Source organism: Lissotriton helveticus, chromosome 1_1, assembly GCF_964261635.1.
Source record: "Lissotriton helveticus chromosome 1_1, aLisHel1.1, whole genome shotgun sequence".
In the NCBI taxonomy this organism is placed as follows: domain Eukaryota; kingdom Metazoa; phylum Chordata; class Amphibia; order Caudata; family Salamandridae; genus Lissotriton; species Lissotriton helveticus.
In genome coordinates this window covers 1,328,401,146-1,328,424,301 of record NC_136057.1, presented here as the reverse complement: position 1 = coordinate 1,328,424,301, position 23,156 = coordinate 1,328,401,146, and the positions used below count along the sequence as shown (strand labels likewise).

The 23,156-nt window shown below is 43.9% G+C and overlaps 1 protein-coding gene across 3 annotated transcripts in view; it reads left to right on the top strand.

Moving 5' to 3' along the window:
- Positions 1–23,156, top strand: part of LOC144823664 (uncharacterized) — a 130,551-nt gene that overhangs the window by 85,532 nt on the left and 21,863 nt on the right. For 2 of the 3 annotated variants that reach the window (XM_078682375.1, XM_078682382.1), the window contains exons 7-8: positions 9,532–9,645; positions 10,749–10,859. In XM_078682375.1, the coding sequence (XP_078538501.1) occupies positions 9,532–9,645; positions 10,749–10,859 (225 nt within the window). The remainder of the gene's footprint in view (positions 1–9,531; positions 9,646–10,748; positions 10,860–23,156) is intronic. The other variant, XM_078682392.1, reaches the window with a different exon arrangement.

Sequence of the window (23,156 nt, the reverse complement as noted above, 5' to 3'; positions counted from 1 at the left end):
CCCTGGGGTCGGCAGAGGGTTTCTTGAGGCGCAACCTGACTTCTGTATGTTTCCATCCATCCATCAGGGAAGGCAGCCATTGTGATGGATGCGTTGAGGCTAGAGGTGAGTGCCACGCTGATTTCTTTGCTCCAAGGTTGAAGAGGCTGTGTGGGCAGGGTCATGTCTGCTGCCAAGTGCAGGTGGGTGGCGTCTCATGGTATAGGGCGGTTGTAGAGTTTTGTGGGTTGGTGTTCAAAGTGACTGTAGATGGTGGATATCTAGTTGTGGAAGTATTCACCAGTGTGTCACAGAGGTCCATGGAAGGGGGGGTCACGTTCTCGGTGGTAGAATGGCAGGAGAATTCTCTAACAATGCTGAAGAATTCCTTGTTGTGGTTGGTGCTCGCTTCGATGTGCTCTTTTATGGTGTAGGAAGCCTGCTCTTAATGTGATGTATCAGAAATCTTTTATGCCATGTCAAGAGTCCAGGTGTTTCCCGTATTAGTGAACAGGGGCTTGCAATGGCAATCCCAAGGTGCTTTGTTAGGGAGTGGTATGGTGGAACACCCTTAGGTTTAACACAGAGGATGGCAAGACATTTGCAAATGCGCACCATTATCAAGAATTATCAACAAATGACATACACGACTCAAAAAGGATATTCCCACCAATTTCTAAATATAGCAAGTACCTTTAGATATGTTTTGGTATCGGAGAAAAATTGTTCAGGTAAGTACGTTTTTACATATAAACTCTTTTCGGTTCAAAAAGTGGACACAGTACAATTTTTGAGTCTGCATTGTTATCCTTAGGAAGGAAGAACAAGTTCTGCAAACAGGTATAGTACAGCGACTTACAACACCAATCTCCAGGAGTTAAGGTGAGTGACGAGCAAGGTTCAAGGCAGCACCTACAGTACACCACCAGCGGCACTAGGGCAGCTGGGTTCGGGGTCCAATGGTTTTCTTTGGAGATCAGTCATTGCAAAAAGAGGTTGCAGCCTCTGTCTGGAAGGACCTCGGGTTGAACTAACAGCGAGGGATTTAAGTCTTGCGATGCTTGGGGAGGTAGGGGCACCTGGGGTCCTCTTCTCTAAGGTCCAGGGACAACGGATGCAGAGGGGAATTTGGGCATTGGGTATTCTTACAGGGAGCATTCGGGGTCGAGGGGGCCTGCGTACAAGGCTGCAGGCGGTATTGGGGAGTCCATGAGGGGTGAAACCATGGAATCGAGCTCTGGAGGGTTGGCGGACCTTCTTGACACCGTTGGCCCACTTAAGCTCAGGCCGAAGGCGACAGGTCAGTGGGGGCTTCAGGTCGGGTTCTGGCCATTCCGGAGGCCTCAGAGTCTTTGCTTCGGAGTTTCTGTAGGATGCAGGAGAACAGGTCCTCTATTCACTGGAGATCTTGAGTCTTTATTGAAGGCAAACAGTCCTCCCACGTTTTTGGAGTCAACAGCTGCAGGACGAGTTACTGGTGCAGTTTTTCGACAAGGGATGCAGGCATGCCAGCTGAGCCGGTACCAGATCAGCGGCTTCTTTCCTGCTTTTGCAGCTTTTCGGTGTCCTCTCTCTTGTTAGGTCATCAGGATCTGCTTCTCTGTTAATAGATGCTTCCATAAATGCTGAATTTGGGGGTATTAGGGGAGTGTAGGGTAGTAGCCAATGGGCTGCTTACCCTTGGGTCACTACATCCCCTATATGAACACTTCCTGTGAGAAGTGGGAATAACCTTGTCCTAGAATTCCTAAGTATGCCATCACAAAGATGGCTCCTTCTGATAAATCATTGACCTCACTGTAGCCCACCTTAGGGGTGGTAGTAGCCTGCCAACCGGACTAGCTAATTTCCTCACCTGTCCAGGTGCTAAGAGGGTCCTGGACAGAGGGGGGTGGCTTCCTCTCCTGCGAGGGGGGCCAGATTTGCATTCCAAAGGTGGCAGATCTTTGAAGCTTGCAGACCTAGGGAGGCTAATCAGCAGGTCATCCTGTGAGAGGGGGTGTTACACCCTCTCCCAGGACAGGCGTTTGTTATGGCTCTCCTGATATCAAAAGGCTCTCACCCTACGAGGTCAGAACAGTGTCTTAGGAGGCAGGCTGGCTAAAACCAGTCAGCAAGTACACCAGAGGCTGGTAAGTTTTCAGGGGGCACCTCTAAGGTGCCCTCTGGCTGCATGTATTGGTAAATCTATCACTGTAATCATTGTGGGTTTACCAATATGAGATGTTTGATACCAAAGATCCCAATTTTCAGTGAAGTCATCATGTAGCTGGGGAACTCGTTTTCACCATTGTTCAGCACATGTTTTAAAATGGCTTCCCCGGTCACTTGGACTGACCAGCACAGGGGCATATTTGCTCATGCAGGTATGCCCTCGCATGTAACATTCAGCACTCTGCCTTAGGACTGTCAGGCGTGCTGTAGGGCTGACTTACAAATATTACATGCAGTGTTAGGGATATGGCACAAAGGGATGTGTGACATGTTGTATTTTCACTTTTGTCTTCATCAAGGCACGCAGCCTGCAAGGGCAACTTGCATGTCCTTGGTGAAGGGGCCTTTAGAGTGGCACAATTTGTGCCGCTGCCCTTAGGGACCCTCTTTAGTCCCTCAGGTCCTGGGTGATTTGCAGAGGGTGCTAAAGGTTTTGTCAATTGGGGAACAATTGGTACGTTTTGGGAAAGAGCTCTGGCACTGTGGACCTGGTTAGCACGAACCCAGTGCTCTTTCAGTCAAAATCACATCATTTACCAGGCAAAAATGTGTACTTTCCTTCTTATGGCGTGTGTTTTTGTGTCCTTGATGCATTGGTGGTATTTGTTGAAGGCTGGTTCGGTATTTGGGGTCTCTGCTGGTGCGCCACCTTCTTTCTAGATGTTTGCAGTTGCGTTTAAGGGCCCAGAGTTCTGTGTGTACCAGCTGGCTTGCTTGGTTGTTCTGCTGGTCTTGGCTGGCTTAGTGGGAGCAACTGTGTGGACGGAGCTGGTGATCCAGGCAGAGAAGTTCTGGATGGCTAGTTTTAGGGTGGTTGCGGCATCGGGCCAGGTGGTGTTGAGTACATCGAACCTTTGGGTCTCAGTCACTTTGTTCCAGCGGTGGTGGGTAGAGCACGGGGGCTTGGTGATGGTGCCAGGGGATCCTTCAATGGTGAAGTGGACGATGGAATGGTCCAGGGGAATTTGGTGACATGACTATACTTGACTCTGTCTCTGGTGGTGAAGATCGGGTCCAGCGTGTGTCCTGCTTAGTGTGTGGGGTTGGTGACTAGCTGGGTGAGGTACTCACCCTTACGGGTCTCAAGGCGCTGTGTGCCGTCGTGGAAATTAAGTGAGCTATTGCCCAGAGTCACATGGTGCTGAGCTGCCGCCGGAGCCGGGGATGGAACCATGAACCCTGTGCTCCGAAGTCGCCTGCCCTGGCCACTGCACCACACCTCTCCCAGTCGATGTTGCTCATGCTTTCCAGTATTTATTTCCAGTAGTATGACTTTATTGTTTTCAAAAAGAGATAGCATGCACTCCAACATTCGATATTATTTAGGTTACACTCAAAGCAAGTTTATAGCATGCAACCCTGGAGTGAGCTCCTTCCGTGCGTGTTTATATATCAATGGTACTGCTGGAACCTCGTCAGGTTCCCCAACCCAGGAATCACATTAAAAAGTATGTGGGAACCATCCAAAAACGTTCAGACGGTGTTTTTTTTATTTTTCATCCATTTTTGTTCAAATTGTGATCCTAACAACAGCTTTGCTCCAAGACACTTAGAGGTACATGTTTCCTCATAATTCAACGTAGAGATGATAATCCTAATGCATTTTGGGCACTGAACTGCCCTTCCTCAAGTGAACTACAATAAACATGAATCAACAAATAAGTGCCACAGTTTGTCAGCATCAACCAAAATCAAAACAATGCATGTTATGTAGTGACCCTTTTTGCACCCCAAAATGCAAACAATGTGCTCCGTGCTCTAAAGCGTGCTCTCTCTCTCCGACAACGTCGCAAACTCAAGTGTTATGACCGAGTTTATGAGCACAATTCAAATAATGTACTGCTCTTTCCTATATAAAAGTGACATTAACCCTTGAAAGACAAGCAAAGACATCCCCGAATCCTCTAAACAGTGTCCCCAGGAAAAAAACCTTCAATGTGAACAAGTTCTAAATTCGACGTTCCTTCACCGGAGTAATGAAACAAGCATTTCTGCCTATGCATGCATGCTCCATTCAAGCATCCACAAGTGTGTAGGATATTAATAAGATTAGTCACATGATTGCTATCACGTTACCTTGTGCCCCATGAAAACAAGAAAACTAAAAAAAACTCCAGAATGTCGTGAACCCAAGAATAATGATTAATGAAACATCATCCAACTTAAAAATAACTGCTGAATAAATATTCCTGAATGTGCTAAAATAGTTAAAGTTTATTTTTGAACAAAATATTTTAGTGTTTTGTAGAGTAATACATGCCTACTGAACATGTTGACTGCATTACAAACCTGGTGAACAAAATATTCAAAACTGTGTTATCTGGATTTAAAGAGGCAAGGATGGCCTGCAGACAGGCACGAACACCCAGTTTGTTCCATTTTCTTCGTTGGCTGGCCTTGTGTTTTTTCAGCAGAGCTGAACAAAGGCATACTACGTGTTAAAATGATTCCTTGCTCGTTCCACAACCACTGCAGGTTGCATTCTCGCTTGGACGATGCTAACTGGCTAGTTGTTTAAGAATAGGCCCCTAGCCTAAGGGCCATAAATCATATCTTCCACTAAACAGCGTATGTGCAGGGAAATATGATGCTGTGGTGGCTAGCTGATATCCGGTGACGATTGACCAAGAGTGTTTGGGCGTTTGGCGAGTTGATCCTTGTCCGAGTGAAATGACCTAGGCCTAATGCACTTCTTTATGCTCAATTTGAAGTGTTGTTGGGTTGGATTACTCATACTTTCCAGAAGGTTTGTGGAATTAGCGTCTTTGGTGTCACCGAGGTGGAAGTTAAGGTCTCTGAAAAAGAGTTACTGTTTGAAGTTAATTTCTAGGGGGGGCGATAAATTCAGGGAATGGTGTCACAGAAGCTGAGGCGTGGTCCTGGGGGTCTGTAGACGAGGGTGCCTCTGAAGGTCATTCTGCTGTCAGTTTGGTGCTGGAATTTGAGGTGCTTCATGATAGGGGTGATATCATCTTCAGTGATGGTGCTGTAGAGTGTCTCCTTGAGGACAATGTTTGTTTGTGCGGTCATGGTGTATCATCGTGTAGCCATTGGACGATATCGGAGGTGAAGGAGGGGTTGAGCCAAGTGTCTGTGTTGAAGATTTCATCAGGGGTGAGGGTGGTGATGGTGTGCCAGATTTCAGTGGTGTGTTTGCAAAGAGATCGGGCGTTGAACAGAATGCTGTTAAGAAGTTCTATAGTGTGGTGGTCGGCGAGGTGGATGTGCCGAAGGTTTCTGTGAGATATTAGCTATTTTCATTTTGTACTAGGAATAGTCTATGGTTGGTCTGAATGGATGCTCCCCTATGAAGGGTGCTTCAAATACATTAGCCTGAAATCCATGCTTAAGACTTGAAGTTTGAAGCCAAGCAGTAATTTGTCCATAACATAGACCCCGTACCCCAGTGTCTGCTTGTTATGTGTACTGAATTGTCAAGAGACAATATCAATCATGAGTTAAAGCTCCTCAATTACTCCTCTGACAGAAGATTAATTAACTCTCCTCTAACTGCCAATGACCTTATCTACCCAGTAGTGTGTTATAAATTGCAATTTGTCCTTGTGTAGCCGTGGTGTGCTCCATCTTTTTACATCCTGCATTTATCTTCTTACTGATTTTGTCTTCTGGTGACCCTGTAGAAGTGGATTATGTAATGGCTTTGTAACCACGATGACTACAAGTGAGTATTTCCACATATTATTTTTATTATATATTGGGTCCTATGGCGATGGTTTGTACTTCAACTCTGTCTTAGGTATTACTGCTCTGGTTGCTGGGTTTTTCAAACCTCATCGTGTTATTGTACCATCCTGGGCAGCTTTGGCAGAAATGTACTTTTCCTCTGCACAGGATTGAGTGTTTCTAAGGAAGCATGATTCTTCTTACTCCTCCCGTCGTTGGAACTTATGTGTCTGCAGAGCTTTTAAAAACTGTTTGATAATCATCACGCGGGGAAGACCTGTAAGGATATCTGAAAGCCCTCCAGTGGCGAATCTTTTTCCCATTTATTTCCTTTATTTCCACAAATTTATTGTAAAATATACTCTTGTTTTTGAGGTGAACTCAAGTAATCTCTTCCTCAGTATGGATCCTCATACTGCTCTTCCTAGTGTGGGTGTGACTCGCCTGCTCTTTTCCTTTTGTGATGGAATTTCTACCTCCTGTATATGTCTCTTGTCCTATTTTGTGAGCCTTCTTTTGAGAGCGTAGTGCTTCATCTACATTCTTTTTCTTTGGAAGCAGAGATGCTATTTTGGTCTTGGGGTCTTGTTATGTGTTTCAGTGTTGAAACATTTAGAACACTTTTAGAACCATGCTGAAGTCCTGTCTCGTTTCGAAATTTAGGGTAGTATAGCTCACATGCTAATTTTTGATCTCAATCATGATAGATGTACTTAAAATGTTTTTCCTCTCCTTAATAACTTGTTTGTGATATTGGTGTTCTTTTTGATAAGGAGTCCGTTTTTTTCTTCATGGTTTGCCATCCTGGGGCATTCCAGGTTTCTTTTGATTTTGATTTTGAATTAAATTTTCTTTTGGTACTGAAAAAGGGACATCAAGTTTGTATGACTTATAATGATATGGTAACTGTAAGTTATACACCAAGCATTCGTCAAAAGCAGCGTATTTTCACTCTGGTTGACGTCATACTGAGTCATTCTGCCAACACCTATGGTTGATGCCCAACTATAAATCTTCATTTATTTCGAGGGAGCATTACAGACCTAACCACTAGGTATCAGAACGACGCATAGCATATGAATCTACAATAGGTTAATGTGCAAACATTAAAGGTGTGCTTTTCTTATTTCTTATGTTGTATCCCAGTTATGTTTTAGAACTGGTCTTCAGTTTTGATTTCAATCTGTGTCTACAATGTGGACCTTTAGAAGCACTGCTTTCTTTAGGAAATCGCTCTAGAGACCTGTATTTTACATGACATCAATGGTGTAAGTGTCTCGCGAGGGGGCACTTTGGATTCAAGATATCGCACCTTACTACAGAGAAGTAAAATGTAAGGAGATTTTCCTGTACTCTAAATTCTCACTTGAATAAAAACTGCTGCTTTGAGAGCAGTGTCCGTGTTGGATTTGCACAAATAATGAAGCAAAACATTTTCATGACAAAAAACAATCATTTTCCATCTACGTGAATTACATTTAAACATGTCAAAACAATTGTCATGCTTCAGACAAAAGTGTTTGCCCTTTCCATCAAATGTGGACTATGCAGATGAAAGTTCCAAGTACTAAGCAACTGAAAAGTGATAACTTTATCTTTTGCAAAATATCTGTCAGTGCTCTGTACCATGTTAGGCTTTTTTTTTCGTTTGGTAAGTTTTGATCTATTTGAGATAGAAATCTTCAGGTTATACAGCACAAGAGGGTATGCACAAGAGGGTATTGTGGAAAGTGCAGTACGTCCATGATTGCGCTGAAAATGTTGCATACCTATCTTCACGTTTTTAGGTCGAACCTACCAGCCAGCACAAATGTAAGTATTAAAAGGCATGTTCTCACAGTTTGTTGTTTAATAGGAAGAGCGTTCAGTGGAACTTGGGAAGTTCAGGGTAGTGACATTCCAACATTGACACTTAACTCATTCAGTGCGGGAGCACTCCCTCCCTGGTGCTGCGAACGACCGTTGGCCGTCGCAGCCCCACCCACCCTTTAGAACGCCCACATCACGGCGGAATTGCCGCTGCGGTTAACGCGTTAATGGCCCTGTGAGTAGTCTTTTCCCGAGCTATTAAAACCTCAGATGGTATCCCATGCTTGGTTACTTCCCATCAAATGTTTTTCAGTTTTTATTGGAATCATATCAAGTTTATCGAGGTATTTAGAGGTGATTAACTCTATGTGTAGTTTTAGACCAGATTGGTTTATTTTCTAGTATCCATGACCAATCTTATTTTGTAGGGCAGTTGTCATCACCTGTTGTAGGCTATAATGGGTACAGTTTTGCCTTCAGATATAAATGTTCTGGTTGAGTTTCACGTGTCCTGGGTCATGAAGGCCTAAATTGTTGATGAAAATATTCAAACTTGTCTTTTGACCTATCTCGCACAATGTACTTCTGATGCTATTTTCCCAAACTTTTGCTGCCACCTGAAAATGTGCAAGATCAATCTGAAAACTGCTGTAATAAAGCACTACCTTATGGAACCACTTTTATTCGTCTGACTCTCAAAAGTCTGCCAACGTTCTCAGAAATTGTTGTTTTTGGTTAGTACTATATTAGGAAAATTTAAAGAATCTTTGCTTAGTCACTGCCTGCCTTAGACTTTAACGGATTCCCACTAATTCACTATGGTAACCTTGGGGCCCAATTTCTACATTCTGAACCTCAAAAAAATCATACAACTACAGAAACTAGTATACATCATACAAATTATGAAACATTTTCCTTATTTCACAAACAAAAAATATGCTTTGGAAGGTTGGAGCTTTTCCAATTTGTTTTTATTTCTAAAAGACAAGGTGTTATGCCAGACTCTAGCATATCACTTTGCCTTTATTTCATTTTAATTCACATTTTCTATTCGTCAGTGCATACAAGTTCTTCCATTGAGGCCACCGATCGTCCATACTACTGTTTGCACATACTATTGTGTTGCTGCCATGAATCAAGTTAAGGATACCAACCACATTTTTAACCTCTAGTTTTAAATACATTCATGGTTATATAGCATTTTAAAATATTCAGTTTTACGTTTTGCATCTTTATGTGTATTTAATGTATTAATTGGTTAATAATATTTACATTTCTAAACAGTTGTGGACCACTTCATTAGGTGTGGCAAACCAGCAGATGTCCATGGACCACAGGTTAAGATTCACTGGTCTAGACTGGTCGTTTCTATCAAATTTGTGTTTAAATTCAGTTCGCCATTGACCAACCGACTACATTGTTTTTAAGATGCATCTATGTGCCTCCCCACCATTGTGGACAAAGTAGCTTGAATTTAAACCAATTTATCTTGTGGTCAATTCAGTTGTAGGTGTGACACACACAGTATGGTGTGACCAGATTCATATTTCCAGGTCTGCTTCTTGTTTGACTCCCGGTGATAGTTTACATTTTCATATGAATTCACTTCTTGATTCACGCAGACAGGTTTGTTTGATTGATGTTAGTGCTCTTTCCTAAGTCAAGAGGCATGTATCCTGTTTGAATATTTACACTGCAAAAGTGAATTTTTTTATTTATTCTTGCTTGCAGTTGTTGTTTTATAACCTCAGACCCCAATTAAAACACAGCTTTTCAGGAAAAGCATTGGTCTTCTGAATCATGAATACCATTTATGTGAATCTGGATCTTTTTTCTGTTAAAAAGGTTATCAATTTGCCAATACTGACCGCACCGTAAGAATGGAGGAAGAGCTGGGCTCAAGCATGGCAGATCATTACCGTGCAGTAAAACAAGAAAGCAACAGTCGCCCTAACTTAGGTAAAGTTAAAGTGCTTCCCATCTGCAATGTTGCTGCACTGCAAAGAACACTTCCCTTTGCGGTTGTAATCAACTTAACTTCTTAAAATAAGGACTAAATGATACAGGGAGATAATCAAATCTAGATGTTTGTATACCAACAGGGAGGGGGGTGAGAGGTATCTTACATAAGATGATTAAACATAAAATGCAGCCACGGCCTGTGCAGGTAAGAGAGGTGGAGCTGGGTTGGGGGGGAGGGTGGAATTCTACAGATGACCACGAGGGAAAATAAAATAAATATATTTTCCCTTGTCGTTGTCTGCCAAATCACCCCCCCCCCATCTCCAACCTGGCACTACGACTCTTACCTGCATGGTCCGCGGCTGATAAAATGTAATTTTCAGCAAGGCATGCATGCTGTTATCCTGGGTAAGGATTTTGAGATATGTGCAGTGTTTGTGATAAGTGTCTTTCTCTTTTGCCCTGTTGATGTGTGTGCTTTGTACTTTATATATCACTTGTTCTCAACTACTGACATGTTCCTGTTTTGTCGTGCTATAAAAAAAACAAGTAATATGATCACACACCACGGTCATAGTCAGCAAATCAGAATTAAATTAATGAAAGATTGTTTCTATCCATTTATCCACAGGGATTTGGATCTATCAATCTAAGTTTACACTAGTGCATGCAGCTCTGGATTGACATATTAATATTAATTAAAAGTTGGCAGAGTAGAAGAATTCATACCAACTGTCCATTTCTTACCACTTTTGCATGCTTAATGCTGCACCCATAGAGGAACAGTCTTGGTCTGAGCAGATGTATCTCCTATATTAAAATTTTCTAAATGCAGTGCAAACAGATCACTTTAGCTTTGGTTATTGAGTACCCAGAAAACGAAAGAGGCCCAGATTCCGAAAGCACTACTCGGTGAACAAACTGTAGTTAGTCAAATGTAAATGCACATAATTTGAATCAACATGGCAGATATAGGTGTTGGGTAACCCTTTGAAGGATGAATGTCTGTAGAACAATTTTAAGCGAAAAATATATGTTAACATGTTTTGGTGGTATCACTTAGTCACTTCTAATTCTATTGCATCTTGGCTTTTTAATAGTGAGCGTGGCTGCTGATCAAGCTGTTGCTTCCTTCAGCATTAAAAGTGAGAGAGAGACCTTCACTACAGAGCAGCTCTATTCTGATAGAGAAGAAAGCATCGTAGGTACAAGTAAGTCTTCTCTGCATACCTCTGCAATTTTAGAAATAGTAGAGACGGCATGAGCAACTCAATTCGCCATTGGTGCGTTTGGTAGATGGACTAGAAATACTTTGTCTTCCCTGTACCCCTTCTAGACTGCCTAATTTTGGACTTATTTACTTAGGAAAATATTCATAGTCAATTTTTAAAATGTGGTGCTTGAAGGTTTGAATTCTGGGGCTTATTTCGATCAGTCAATTAATTTATTTCATTGTGTTGCAGGATAAGTTCTTTGCACACTTGCAGGTTAACTTTCCTGATGGTGTCTCTATTTGTATGTAAGCATGACAACATGTGAACCTTACTCAAAACCAGAACCCAGCACTAACTTTGAATGTTTACCGAATGAGCAAGTGGGCTGATATATGATCATGTCTGGATCCCGATAGTTCTAAATGTAGTTTAAGTGTCAACAAACTACTTTTTCAAAAATGTTTTTGGTCAGTTATTCTTTGATGCCCAGACTATGATATGCCAAGTAACCGTCTTTGAATTTCTGCTCTTTTGAGTTGCCCAATCAAACTACTTGGATTGGTCATTCCAGGGTGTGGGAATTTCTCCAAATAACGAGTTTCAGTGCTTACAATGGGGAATAACCATGGAGTTCAACATTTCTGCACTTTTCCCCCCGAAAAAAATCGTGAGGTGCTGATATTCCTGTGAACTTCATAATTGTGTTTCGGTCAGCAACTTACATAGGTGGCCATTAGGTGGTAAATATCAGTAGTATGGTATTTATTGGGTGCACAATCAAGTTTTTGACCTCAGAAAGGTGTTTAATGGACTGATTGCACATGATTTGCCCTTTTATTGGTGCTAATACTCAGATTTCACCCGGTTTGCCTTCAAGATATGCGCTGGGTTCTACTTTGTGAAAATCAAGCTCTGACAAATCCTCTGGGGTTGTGTAATTAGCATCAAAGTTGCAATCCTGATTCCGACTAATGGGAGCTTGTGCTTTAATTGGTGTTTGGGTGAGGGTCAAAATAAGGCCTTTTAGGGCCTGATTTAGAGTTTAGCAGACAAGTACTCCATCACAAATGTGACTAATATCCTGTCTGCCATATTATAAGTACAGTATATCCTAAGAAACCTGTAATAAGGCAGACCGTATATCCATAAAGTTTGTGATGGAGTACCCGTTTGCCAAACTCTAAATCAGGCCCTTAGTGTTTTGTTTACAGACATTCATAAAAGCGATTTATTAAGCATATGTGCTTTGATTATATCTTAGCACTTGTCAAGATTTGTGCCTTGAACATGTCTACTGTGTACCGAGATCATGATTAAAATGACAGGTTTCACTCTCTTTTCACAACCATAACTTTTTAGGAGGAGTTTCATACCGTACCAGGACTTGGACACAGAAAGCCTTTCCCCCATTCTTGATAGCTTGGTTTTGTCAATTTTCTGGAGCAGACAGTCAGCCAAAAGAAGCTGACATCTAAGTGCCCCACACTATTTTAAGCAATGTTCTTTCCACTTCAGGTGGCAATGCTTCTTTCTGTAATACCAAGCTTCTGGTTGTCTATTCTCTGTGAACTGATTTTCACGGAGAAGCACACCTAACTTTTAATGTTTCTTCTTTTTAGATTTAACAATATAATCACAAGCGTGCTGCGGAGGTGGCACGTCTGTCCACACACCGTGCCTCAAATATGTACTTCCTAACTAGAGTGGACTGGCCACTCAACCTCTGCGCACTGTTGCTAAATGTGAAACTAGTCACAGTCTCAATTTCTCTACAAAATAATACTATACACAAAATGTTTTAAACCTTGGTTTTGGACCTTATCAATCTTATCCAAAAACATATATTTTGTTGTCACTCTCCAAACATAATTTTATTTGATTTTGATCATCAATTTTGAAAATCATTAACAAATTTCAATAATAACACACATTATGTATAATACAATATTTCATTTCCTAAAGGTGTCACATGCTGATGATGCCCGATGCATTTCGAGTCCATAAAGACTCTTCCTCAGGGGCCTGAAACTCCATATTATATAAGCTTCACATAAATCCTGCAAAACATTCTAAATGTGGCAAGCAATACAGAAATTCACTTTTTTCTGAAGGGACATTTAAAAAGAAATGTGAAAATTCCACCAGCACACCATGGTCTGTGAAAAACAACTCTTAAATGTACTCACTCTCCAAGCAAGAAATATGTACACCGTCTGTCAAAACGCAAAAGTAACAATGAATGGAGCTCCGATCAACTTCAAACTGAACTGGACGCTTTTACTCAAGAACGTCACTACATCTTACCTCGATCTTTACTACGTCTCAATCAGTCAGCCTCTGCCTCCAGGCTACAATTTTCCGACACCTTAAAAGAACGGAACAAACTGTTCAACCTCTCATCCTCCTCATGGACTCAAATGTACCATGCCCCGTAACACCAGAATATTACCTTAAAATCACCAAGTGGATGCACACTCGTTATTTCGGAGTTCTCAATAAATCCTAACATGCTCCTCCGACATCTCCTGGCTTTTAATTAACACCACCACTCGCAACTTTCGAATATTTATGCAGTCAACATAAAGAGCGGACTTTGTAAAACCTATGAAGGCTGTCTATCAAAACAATCCAATGACTGATCCGGCATGCTCTCTAAATACAACGTGAATATTCAGGCAGACGACTCGCCCATTAACACCAAGAGATTGCCACTCGAAACGAGAACGACGGGCTTCACTGTTTTCAAAAAAATCCTCTCCACTATACAAACGCCATCTTAGTGCAGTGTGGTTCATGAGATGTGTGATCTTCATGAGTTCGAAACTGACCTCTAAACAACAGATTTCTAACAAACAACAGCAACGGCGATAAAAGTGAGTGCATAAAATAAGAAATAATAATAGGAGAAAGATAATCAAAATAGAAATGAATACAGTGTAAAATGTGGAAAGTTATTATAAATCCTAAAGAATTTTACATGACAATGTTTGCATTTCAACAATACATCAAAAACTTTTGAATGACAGTCAGAAGCTTACAAATGCACTACCCTGTGGGTGCACCCTCCTTATAAATCACAAGAAACATGAATAATCAATTTTCTCATTGAGCCCTTTTGGCTCCTGGGTCCCTAATCTTTTTATCCAAAATATTTCTCTTTGAAGGAGGGATCTAGTCAGATCCACACCTTCTGCTGGTTTAATTTTTTCCAGGACTGAAAACTTTATCTGGGAGATGTGGTGTTTGTTTTCCAGCCAATGTTTTGCGAGATTACTTTTGATGTTGGCATTCCTGATGGTACTCTTATGTTCGGATATTCGGATTTTCAATTTTCGTTCAGTTTTTCCGACATAAAGTTTACCGCAAGGGCATTTGATGTAATAAATCAGATTATTGGAATTACAATCACAGTCATAGTGTAATGACAAGGTTTGACCAGTATGTGGGTGATGTAAATTTGCCCCAATGATGACATTGTGACAATGAACACAATTCGTACAACATTTCATCCCTTTTTGAACTCGCTCTTGATTTGTCGATGGTGTGTTTAACAGTTTCTTCAAATTTTTTCATCTGGTGTATGCGAAAATGGGTCTTTGTGAAAAGATCCCTTCAAAGTCAGGTTCATGTTGTAAGAGTTCCCAATGTCGTGTAATGATATTTTTAATCTTCATAGAACTTGTGGAAAATTTATAGACAAACACATGCCTTTCTTGAACTTTCTTGGGTTTTTGTTTGAGAAGATTCTCTCTGTCATACACTTTAATCCGATCTTTAGCTTTCTCCCGAACCCCTTGGGGGTAACCCCTTTCATTATATTTGCAATGTTGTAGATTTAAATGTTTCTCCAAATCCTCAGGGTCTGAACAAATCCTTTTGATCCTCATATATTGTGATATCGGTAAATTATCTTTAAGATTTTGCGGATTAAAGCTCTGATACAAGAGTGAGTTGTTCACATCTGTTTCTTTTCTAAATACTTCAGTGCAGATTCTTCCTTCCTTTAAACTGATTGCTACTTCCAACAAGCATTGGAAATGCAATAGGTCTCACATTAGGAAAGTTTGACTTTTTTTATTTATGTGTTGGTTTTGAAAATAGCAAAATTAATAGCTTTGTCAGTTACAATGTCAATAGTTTTAACTTTCGCAAATGTGACACCTATAGCATTTGTAATGCAATGTGTGTTGGATTTACGTGACTTAGATGTATTGATATTACAAATAACAATGGCTTTTAATTTTGTGAATAATTATTACTTAAATAAAATGTATTGTAATTTATAATGGCAATAGCTTAAACGTTTGTAAATATCTTTTGTGAAGATTATGTTCAGTGTATTTTATTGTGACGAAAATCCAAGAACCTTGCATTTGCACCTCCACACACACACAGAGCGACATACACACACACACACACACACACATATAGATGTGGTGGTGGTGGATCTGGGGGATATGGTGGTGGTGGATGTGGTGGTGGTGGTGATGGTGGATGTGGTGGTGATGGGGGTGGATGCGGTGGTGTTGGTGGTGGATGTTGGGGTGGATGTGGTGGTGGTGGATGTGGTGGTGGTGGATGTGGTGGTGGTGGATGTGGTGGATGTGGTGGATGTGGTGATGGTGGATGTGGTGGATGTGGTGGTGGAAATGATAGTGGTGGGTGTGGTGGTGGTGGATGCGGTGGTGGATGAGGTGGTGGATGTGGTGGATGGGGTGGTGGTGGATGCGGTGGTGGTGGATGTGGTGGTGGTGTATGTGGTGGATGTGGTGGTGGAGGTGGTGGTGGATGCGGTGGTGGATGTGGTGGTGGATGCGGTGGATGTGGTGGTGGACGTGGTGGTGGGTGTGGTGGTGGGTGTGGTGGTGGATGTGGTAGGTGTGGTGGATGTGGTGGTGGATGCAGTGGTGGTGCATGTGGTGGATGCGGTGGTGGTGCATGTGGTGGATGTGGCGGTGGATGTCATGGTGGATGTCGAGGTGATAGTGGATGTGGTGGTGGATGTGGTGGTGGATGTGGTGGTGGATGTGGTGGATGTGGTGGATGCGGTGGTGGTGGTGGATGCGGTGGTGGTGAAAGTGGTGGTGGATGTGTTGGAGGATGTGGTGGAGGATGTGGTGGTGGAGGATGTGGTGGTGGTGGATGTGGTGGTGGTGGATGTGGTGGTGGTGGATGTGGTGGTGGATGTGGTGGTGGATGTGGTGGTGGTGGATGCGGTGGTGGATGCGGTGGTGGATGCGGTGGTGCATGTGGTGGTGGTGCATGTGGTGGTGGTGCATGTGGTGGTGGTGGATGTGGTGGTGGTGCATGTGGTGGTGGTGGATGTGGTGGTGGTGGATGTGGTGGTGGATGCGGTGGTGCATGTGGTGGATGTGGTGGTGGTGGATGCGGTGGTGGATGTGGTGGATGTGGTGGTGGATGTGGCAGTGGATGTCATGGTGGATGTGGAGGTGATGGTGGATGTGGAGGTGGATGTGGAGGTGGATGTGGTGGTGATGGTGGATGCGGTGGATGCGGTGTTGGTGGATGCGGTTGTGGTGGTGGATGCGGTGGTGGTGGTGGATGGGGTGGTGGTGGTGGTGGATGTAGTGGTGGTGGGTGTGGTGGTGGGTGTGGTGGTGGATGTGGTGGTGGATGTGGTGGTGGATGTGGTGGATGCGGTGGTGGATGCGGTGGTGGATGTGGTGGTGGTGGATGCGGTGGTGCATGTGGTGGATGTGGTGGTGGTGGATGTGGTGGTGGATGCGGTGGTGCATGTGGTGGATGTGGTGGTGGTGGATGTTGTGGTGGATGTGGCATTGGATGTCATGGTGGATGTGGAGGTGATGGTGGATGTGGAGGTGGATGTGGAGGTGGATGTGGTGGTGATGGTGGATGTGGTGGTGGTGGATGCGGTAGATGTGGTGGTGGTGGATGCGGTGGATGTGGTGTGGTGGATGCGGTGGTGGTGGTGGATGCGGTGGTGGTGGTGGATGGGGTGGTGGTGGTGGATGTAGTGGTGGTGGGTGTAGTGGATGTGGTGGTGGGTGTGGTGGATGTGGTGGTGGATGTGGCGGTGGATGTGGCGGTGGATGTGGTGGTGGTGGATGTGGTGGTGGTGGATGTGGCGGTGGTGGATGTGGCGGTGGTGGATGTGGTGGTGGTGGATGTGGTGGTGATGGTGGATGTGGTGGTGGATGTGGTGGTGGATGCGGTGGTGGTGGATGCGGTGGTGGTGGATGCGGTGGTGGTGGTGGATGGGGTGGTGGTGGTGGATGTAGTGGTGGTGGGTGTGGTGGTGGGTGTGGTGGATGTGGTGGTGGATGTGGTGGTGGATGTGGTGGTGGATGTGGTGGTGGATGTGGTGGTGGATGCGGTGGTGGATGCGGTGGTGGTGGATGCGGTGGATGTGGTGGTGGTGGATGTGGTGGTGGTGGTGGGTCTGGTGGATGTGGCGGTGGATGTGGTGGTGGATGCGATGGTGGATGTGGAGGTGGTGGTGGATGCGGTGGTGGTGGATGTGGTGGTGGATGCGGTGGTGGATGCGGTGGTGGATGCGGTGGTGGTGGATGCGGTGGTGGTGGTGGATGCGGTGGTGGTGGTGGATGCGGTGGTGGTGGTGGATGCGGTGGTGGTGGATGCGGTGGTGGTGGATGCGGTGGTGGTGGATGTGGCGGTGGATGTCATGGTGGATGTGGAGGTGATGGTGGATGTGGAGGTGGATGTGGTGGTGGATGCGGTGGTGGTGGATGCGGTGGATGTGGTGATGGTGGATGCGGTGGATGCGATGGTGGTGGTGGTGGATGGGGTGGTGGTGGTGGTGGATGTAGTGGTGGTGGATGTGGTGGTGGATGTGGCGGTGGATGTGGCAGTGGAGGTGATGGTGGATGTGGTGGTGGAGGTGATGGTGGAGGTGGTGGTGGAGGTGATGGTGGATGTGGTGGTGGAGGTGATGGTGGATGTGGTGGTGGAGGTGATGAAGGATGTGGTGGTGGATGTGGTGGTGGATGTGGTGGTGGTGGATGCGGTGGATGTGGTGGTGGTGGATGCGGTGGATGTGGTGATGGTGGATGTGGTGGATGCGGTGGTGGATGTGGTGGTGATGGTGGATGTGGTGGTGATGGTGGATGTGGTGGTGATGGTGGATGTGGTGGTGATGGTGGATGTGGTGGTGATGGTGGATGTGGTGGTGATGGTGGATGTGGTGGTGGTGGATGTGGTGGTGGTGGATGTGGTGGTGGTGGATGCAACAAACACATGCACACTCAACACTGCACACTTTCAAGGCTGATGCAACGGTGTACACAATGTCACCTCTCCCACTGCACAACTGGACAGTCAGTGTACAGAACCGCCTTTAAATAAAACCCATTTGCACCTCGAAAACAAGTCCATCTCCTCCCGTTTCAGCTGGCTCTTGGAAGAGGCACAAAGGAGAGGGGATAAGGAAGGGGTAGGGCAGGAGGCTTTAGCAAGCGCGGCCACACGAAAGCTAAAAGTGAAAGTTTATTTCACTGCACTTGTGACTCCTCTCCCCCATAGCCACCTAACCTTACATTTAAGACCATACAGTGGAGTAACTGTTATATTTTAATGGCATTTCCCCATGTGCGTACCGGTAACCACCGGCTCAAATTATGCCCCTCTCCAGGTGCCTGCGTTACGCCCCTGGGTTAACAGAACCCCAAAAGCCTGGAGTGTAGACACAAAAAACACTCAAATAAGTTGTAAAAGAAGAGACACACGGTAAACAGCGTAAATTCGTAAAGGCGAGGACAGGGCAGTAAAGGCAGCGTAGGCAGAAAAAAAGAGAGAGATGGGGGGGGGGGCAGAGTGTGAAGGGAGCATGGGGCCGAGAGAAGGAGTGGGTAAGGGAGGAGAAGGTGTTGGAAGGGAAGAAGTAACAGGGAGAGAAGAGCCGATGAAGAGGGGAGAGCATGTGTGTTAGGGGGAGTGTAAGAGGTAAAGCATGTGGGAGATACCTTGGAGGGTAGGACATTGTTAAAGGGTGAGGAAGGTGGGAGGAAGCAAGCGAGTACGATGGATGGAAGGCTTGGGCTGTGTGTGAGGGGGTCGTCGAATGACAAGTCAGGGAGATGAGGCAGAGGGAGGAGATGGGAAGGGAAAGCCGGAAAGATGGGACTAAACAGGTATAAATGTGAGAGGACGAAGAGGAGTCCGACAGGTGAAGGAGCAGGGAAAGCGAGTGAAAGTGTGGAGAGCCTGCGTGAGAGGGTGTAGTGTTAGAGAGTAGGGAAGAGTAGAAGTGCAGACGTGGAGAGTTGAGGCATGGGGGGTAGCAGTTTGTGGTACAGAGCAATTTGCGCAGTTAGTTAAGAATTAACAAGCTCTTGGCACTGCTGTGGGGGGCATGGCGGGAGCGCATTGCTCCAAATGGTGGGTTGTGACGTGGCTGTTGTTGTGCTGAAACAGTTTCACCGACCAGAGACTTGGAGACCAGAGTTCGAGCCTAGGCGTTGGCTCAACGTTAATCTCCTAAACTACTAATTTAAATACACAAATCACGGGAATCGACTAATTAAATAAAATAAAAAAATAACTGCGATCTCGAAGTGTTGGGGTTAGGGGGAGACGAAGTAAACAAGCATTGGCCGTGAAAGAGACAGGCCTTGAAAGTGCGGCCTTGAGACTTGGTAAAAGCTTGCGAGAATGAGAACAAAACAAGGAGAGCGAGGGATAGAGAGGAGGCGGGGCGGGGAGCAGAGCCGGGGAAGTACATGCGAGTCATGGCCTGCGGCCGTGAATAAGTGACGGCTCAGGATCGGGGCCGGAGTGGTGCCGAAGGGTGTGAAGGAGGGGGGTGGGCGGGGAGCGTAGGGATGGCTCAGGCTTGGGCCGAAGTAATGACAAAGGGTGTGAAGGATGGGGGTGGGTGGGGAGCGTAGGGACGGCTCAGAGGCCTGAGGCAGAGCGCACCATATGGAGAGGGAGGGGGGTGGCAGTGGGATGGTGATTGATGGGTGGGGCAGTGCTGGGGAAGCCTTTGATGTGGCCTGGCGGCCGTGGAGAAAGTGCCCTGAAGAAATGCGACACGGCAGACAGGGGAGGGGGCGGAGCGGGGGTGTGGGAGGAGTGCGGCTGAGGGAAAAGACATGCAAGGCAGGCGGCTGGGGGCATGTGCACGCGCTTTTAATGTCAATGCGCATGCGCATTGAGCTTGAATTTCACGGGCACTGCAAGGAATCGCCACGATTCCTTGCAAGTTGGTTAAAGACTGTTTAAGCCCCAATAGTCTCGCAAGCTCGATGCGCATGCGCATCGACAGGCGAGACCTAAAAATGAGATTTCACAGTCACTGATGGTGTGAGTGAACTTAATTTGCTCAACATGTGTGTTTAATGCATGAATTTTCTGTTCCAACATTTCTCTACTTCCTGACCATAATACAAAAATATCATCAATAAACCTTTGGTACAGAATACTTTGATCTCGCCACTCTTCATCTGTGTAAATAAAATCTGGTTCAAACTTTGCCATAAAGGTATTGGCATATGCTGGAGCCCCAGCAAATCCCATCGACGTTCCATTTTGCTGCAAAAAGAACTTAGTATCCCACTGGAAGTAGCTGTGATACAGACAAAAATGTAGAAGTTCCAAAATGAATACTTTTTCAGCTCTCATTGTTGTTTGGTTCAACAAAGCCCATTCCACAGCTTCCAGTCCTGCTTGGTGCGGAATAGATATATATAAGGACTTAACATCTATTGTGCAGAGTAATAAATTTTGAGTAATAGGAATCTCTTTAAGTTTCAATAAGAAGTGATTAGTGTCTTTAATGTAAGAGGGCCAAGTCTGCACGAACTGTTGCAAAAATGTGTCAATATATTGACCCAATGGCTCAAATATGGTACCACATCCTGTTACGATAGGTCTCATCGGTGGGTTTTGTTTGTCCTTATGAACCTTAGGGAGCATGTAAAGGCGAGGACGACTGGGATATAGTACTGTGAGGAATTGTTTCGTAGCCTTCGAAATATAACCTAATTCAAAGGTTTGATCCAATATTGTTTTTAGTGTTGTTTCCAATTCATTGGTGGGATCTTCATCTAATTTCAAATAGGTTGTTTCGTCAGGGACATGTTCATTGACTTTTTGTAGATAGAATTCTTTATCCATCACAATAATGGCTCCTCCTTTATCTGCCTTTTGGATGAATAATTTATCATTATTTTGTAAGCTTTTCAAAATGTTTCTGTCATAATCCGAGAGGTTCTTAGTTTCAGATTTCCGAAAACTCAATTTGTCTAAGTCATTTCGCGCAGACTTTTCGAATGCATCCAGGATTTTATGTGATACTGTAGATTGGTATTTAGACTTTGGTTTAAACTCCATCAATTCCGCCGGTTCCTTTTCTGGTTGTTTTGGCACTACATTCGTAAAAAAATGCCTCAATCTAAGGACTGTCATAAATTTGAAAAGAGCTACTTCACTTTCCAAAATGTTCGTGTCGTAGGTGGGGACAAAGCCCAATCCTCGATTTAAAACTCTTAGTTCATTTGCTGTTAATTCCGTTTCGGATATGTTCATTACCAAATTTATTTGTTGCTCCGTGTTCGTGCTCCTTCTTTTACCTCTCCTTGTTTTGGTTTGATTTTTCCTGGTGGTTGATTTAGCTCCCCGACCTGGGGAAAAGGAGACTTTTGTGTTCCAGAAGCTGAGGCAGTTTCTATGGTTCCCACTCCTCCAGATGATCCTGAAATTTGTGTTTGTGCTGATGGTCTATTTGCACTGAGGTCAGTGTCTGACACTAGGCTTTCTTCAAATGTTGTCGGTGCTTTCTTTTTTGGAAATACTCTTCTTTGGGCATACACCTCTGCCAAAGTGTAGACTTCATTGAGCTTGTAGTCAAGCGTGTCTCTTTTAAATTTCCTTAGTTTCCCCTCTTGGATTTCCTTGAAATATTTATCCAGTTTGGTATTCATGTCATTCAAAACTTTCTCCCAATCCTCCTTGTCCATCCGGCTCTCTAAATTTTGTTTGATTTCATCAATTTCATTGGTTAATTCAGTGATGACTCTTGCCAATTCCTCAATCAATAGTAGAATTAGATCTAGTGAGCATTTATTCAAAATGCAATACCATTTATCCATAAACTCCTTATTCATGTGAAATCTGTATAACATCGGTTTAATTGACATTCTCAACCCTCGAGGAATTCTCTTCACCCTGTGGTATTGCACCAGGGTCGATGCATGAAGTTTCTGACTTACTTGCCATTTTGCTAAAAATGCTAGTTGTTTCAACTGCTGTATAACTGTATTGCCTTGCAGATCAGAAGATGTTACTTCTTGTATTAAAGATTAAATGTCATGTGCTTGTTCGGGTGTATAAGCTAATATTTTAGCCCTATTATCTGAAAGGCTGGAAATCTGATCAAACGACATTTTCTGGGTGCGGGTGCTTTACTCCAACGGACAATGTAACAAAATGAACTGATTTTCACGGAGAAGCACACCTAACTTTTAATGTTTCTTCTTTATAGATTTAACAATATAATCACAAGCGTGCTGCGGAGGTGGCACGTCTGTCAACACACCGTGCCTCAAATATGTACTTCCTAACTAGAGTGGACTGGCCACTCAACCTCTGCGCACTGTTGCTAAATGTGAAACTAGTCACAGTCTCAATTTCTCTACAAAATAATACTATACACAAATTGTTTTAAACCTTGGTTTTGGACCTTATCAATCTTATCCAAAAACATATATTTTGTTGTCACTCTCCAAACATAATTTTATTTAATTTTGATCAATTTTGAAAATCATTAACAAATTTAGAATGTTTTGGAGGATTTATGTGAAGCTTATATAATATGGTGTTTTACTTATGCTATGTATACATTCAGTTTCAGGCCCCTGAGGAAGAGTCTCTTTGGACTCGAAATGCATCGGGCATCATCAGCATGTGACACCTTTAGGAAATGAAATATTGTATTATACATAATGTGTGTTATTATTGAAATTTGTTAATGATTTTCAAAATTGATGATCAAATAAAATTATGTTTGGAGAGTGACAACAAAATATAAGTTTTTGGATAAGATTGATAAGGTCCAAAACCAAGGTTTAAAACATTTTGTGTATAGTATTATTTTGTAGAGAAATTGAGACTGGGACTAGTTTCACATTTAGCAACAGTGCGCAGAGGTTGAGTGGCCAGTCCACTCTAGTTAGGAAGTGTCTATTCTCTGTAGCATATCTCTCCAGTCCAAAGAGACATCTGTTAGATATTATTTTCTAATCATGATTGCCTCCCCAAGCCAGTGGTACCTCACCTGGCAGCCAAACACCTGAG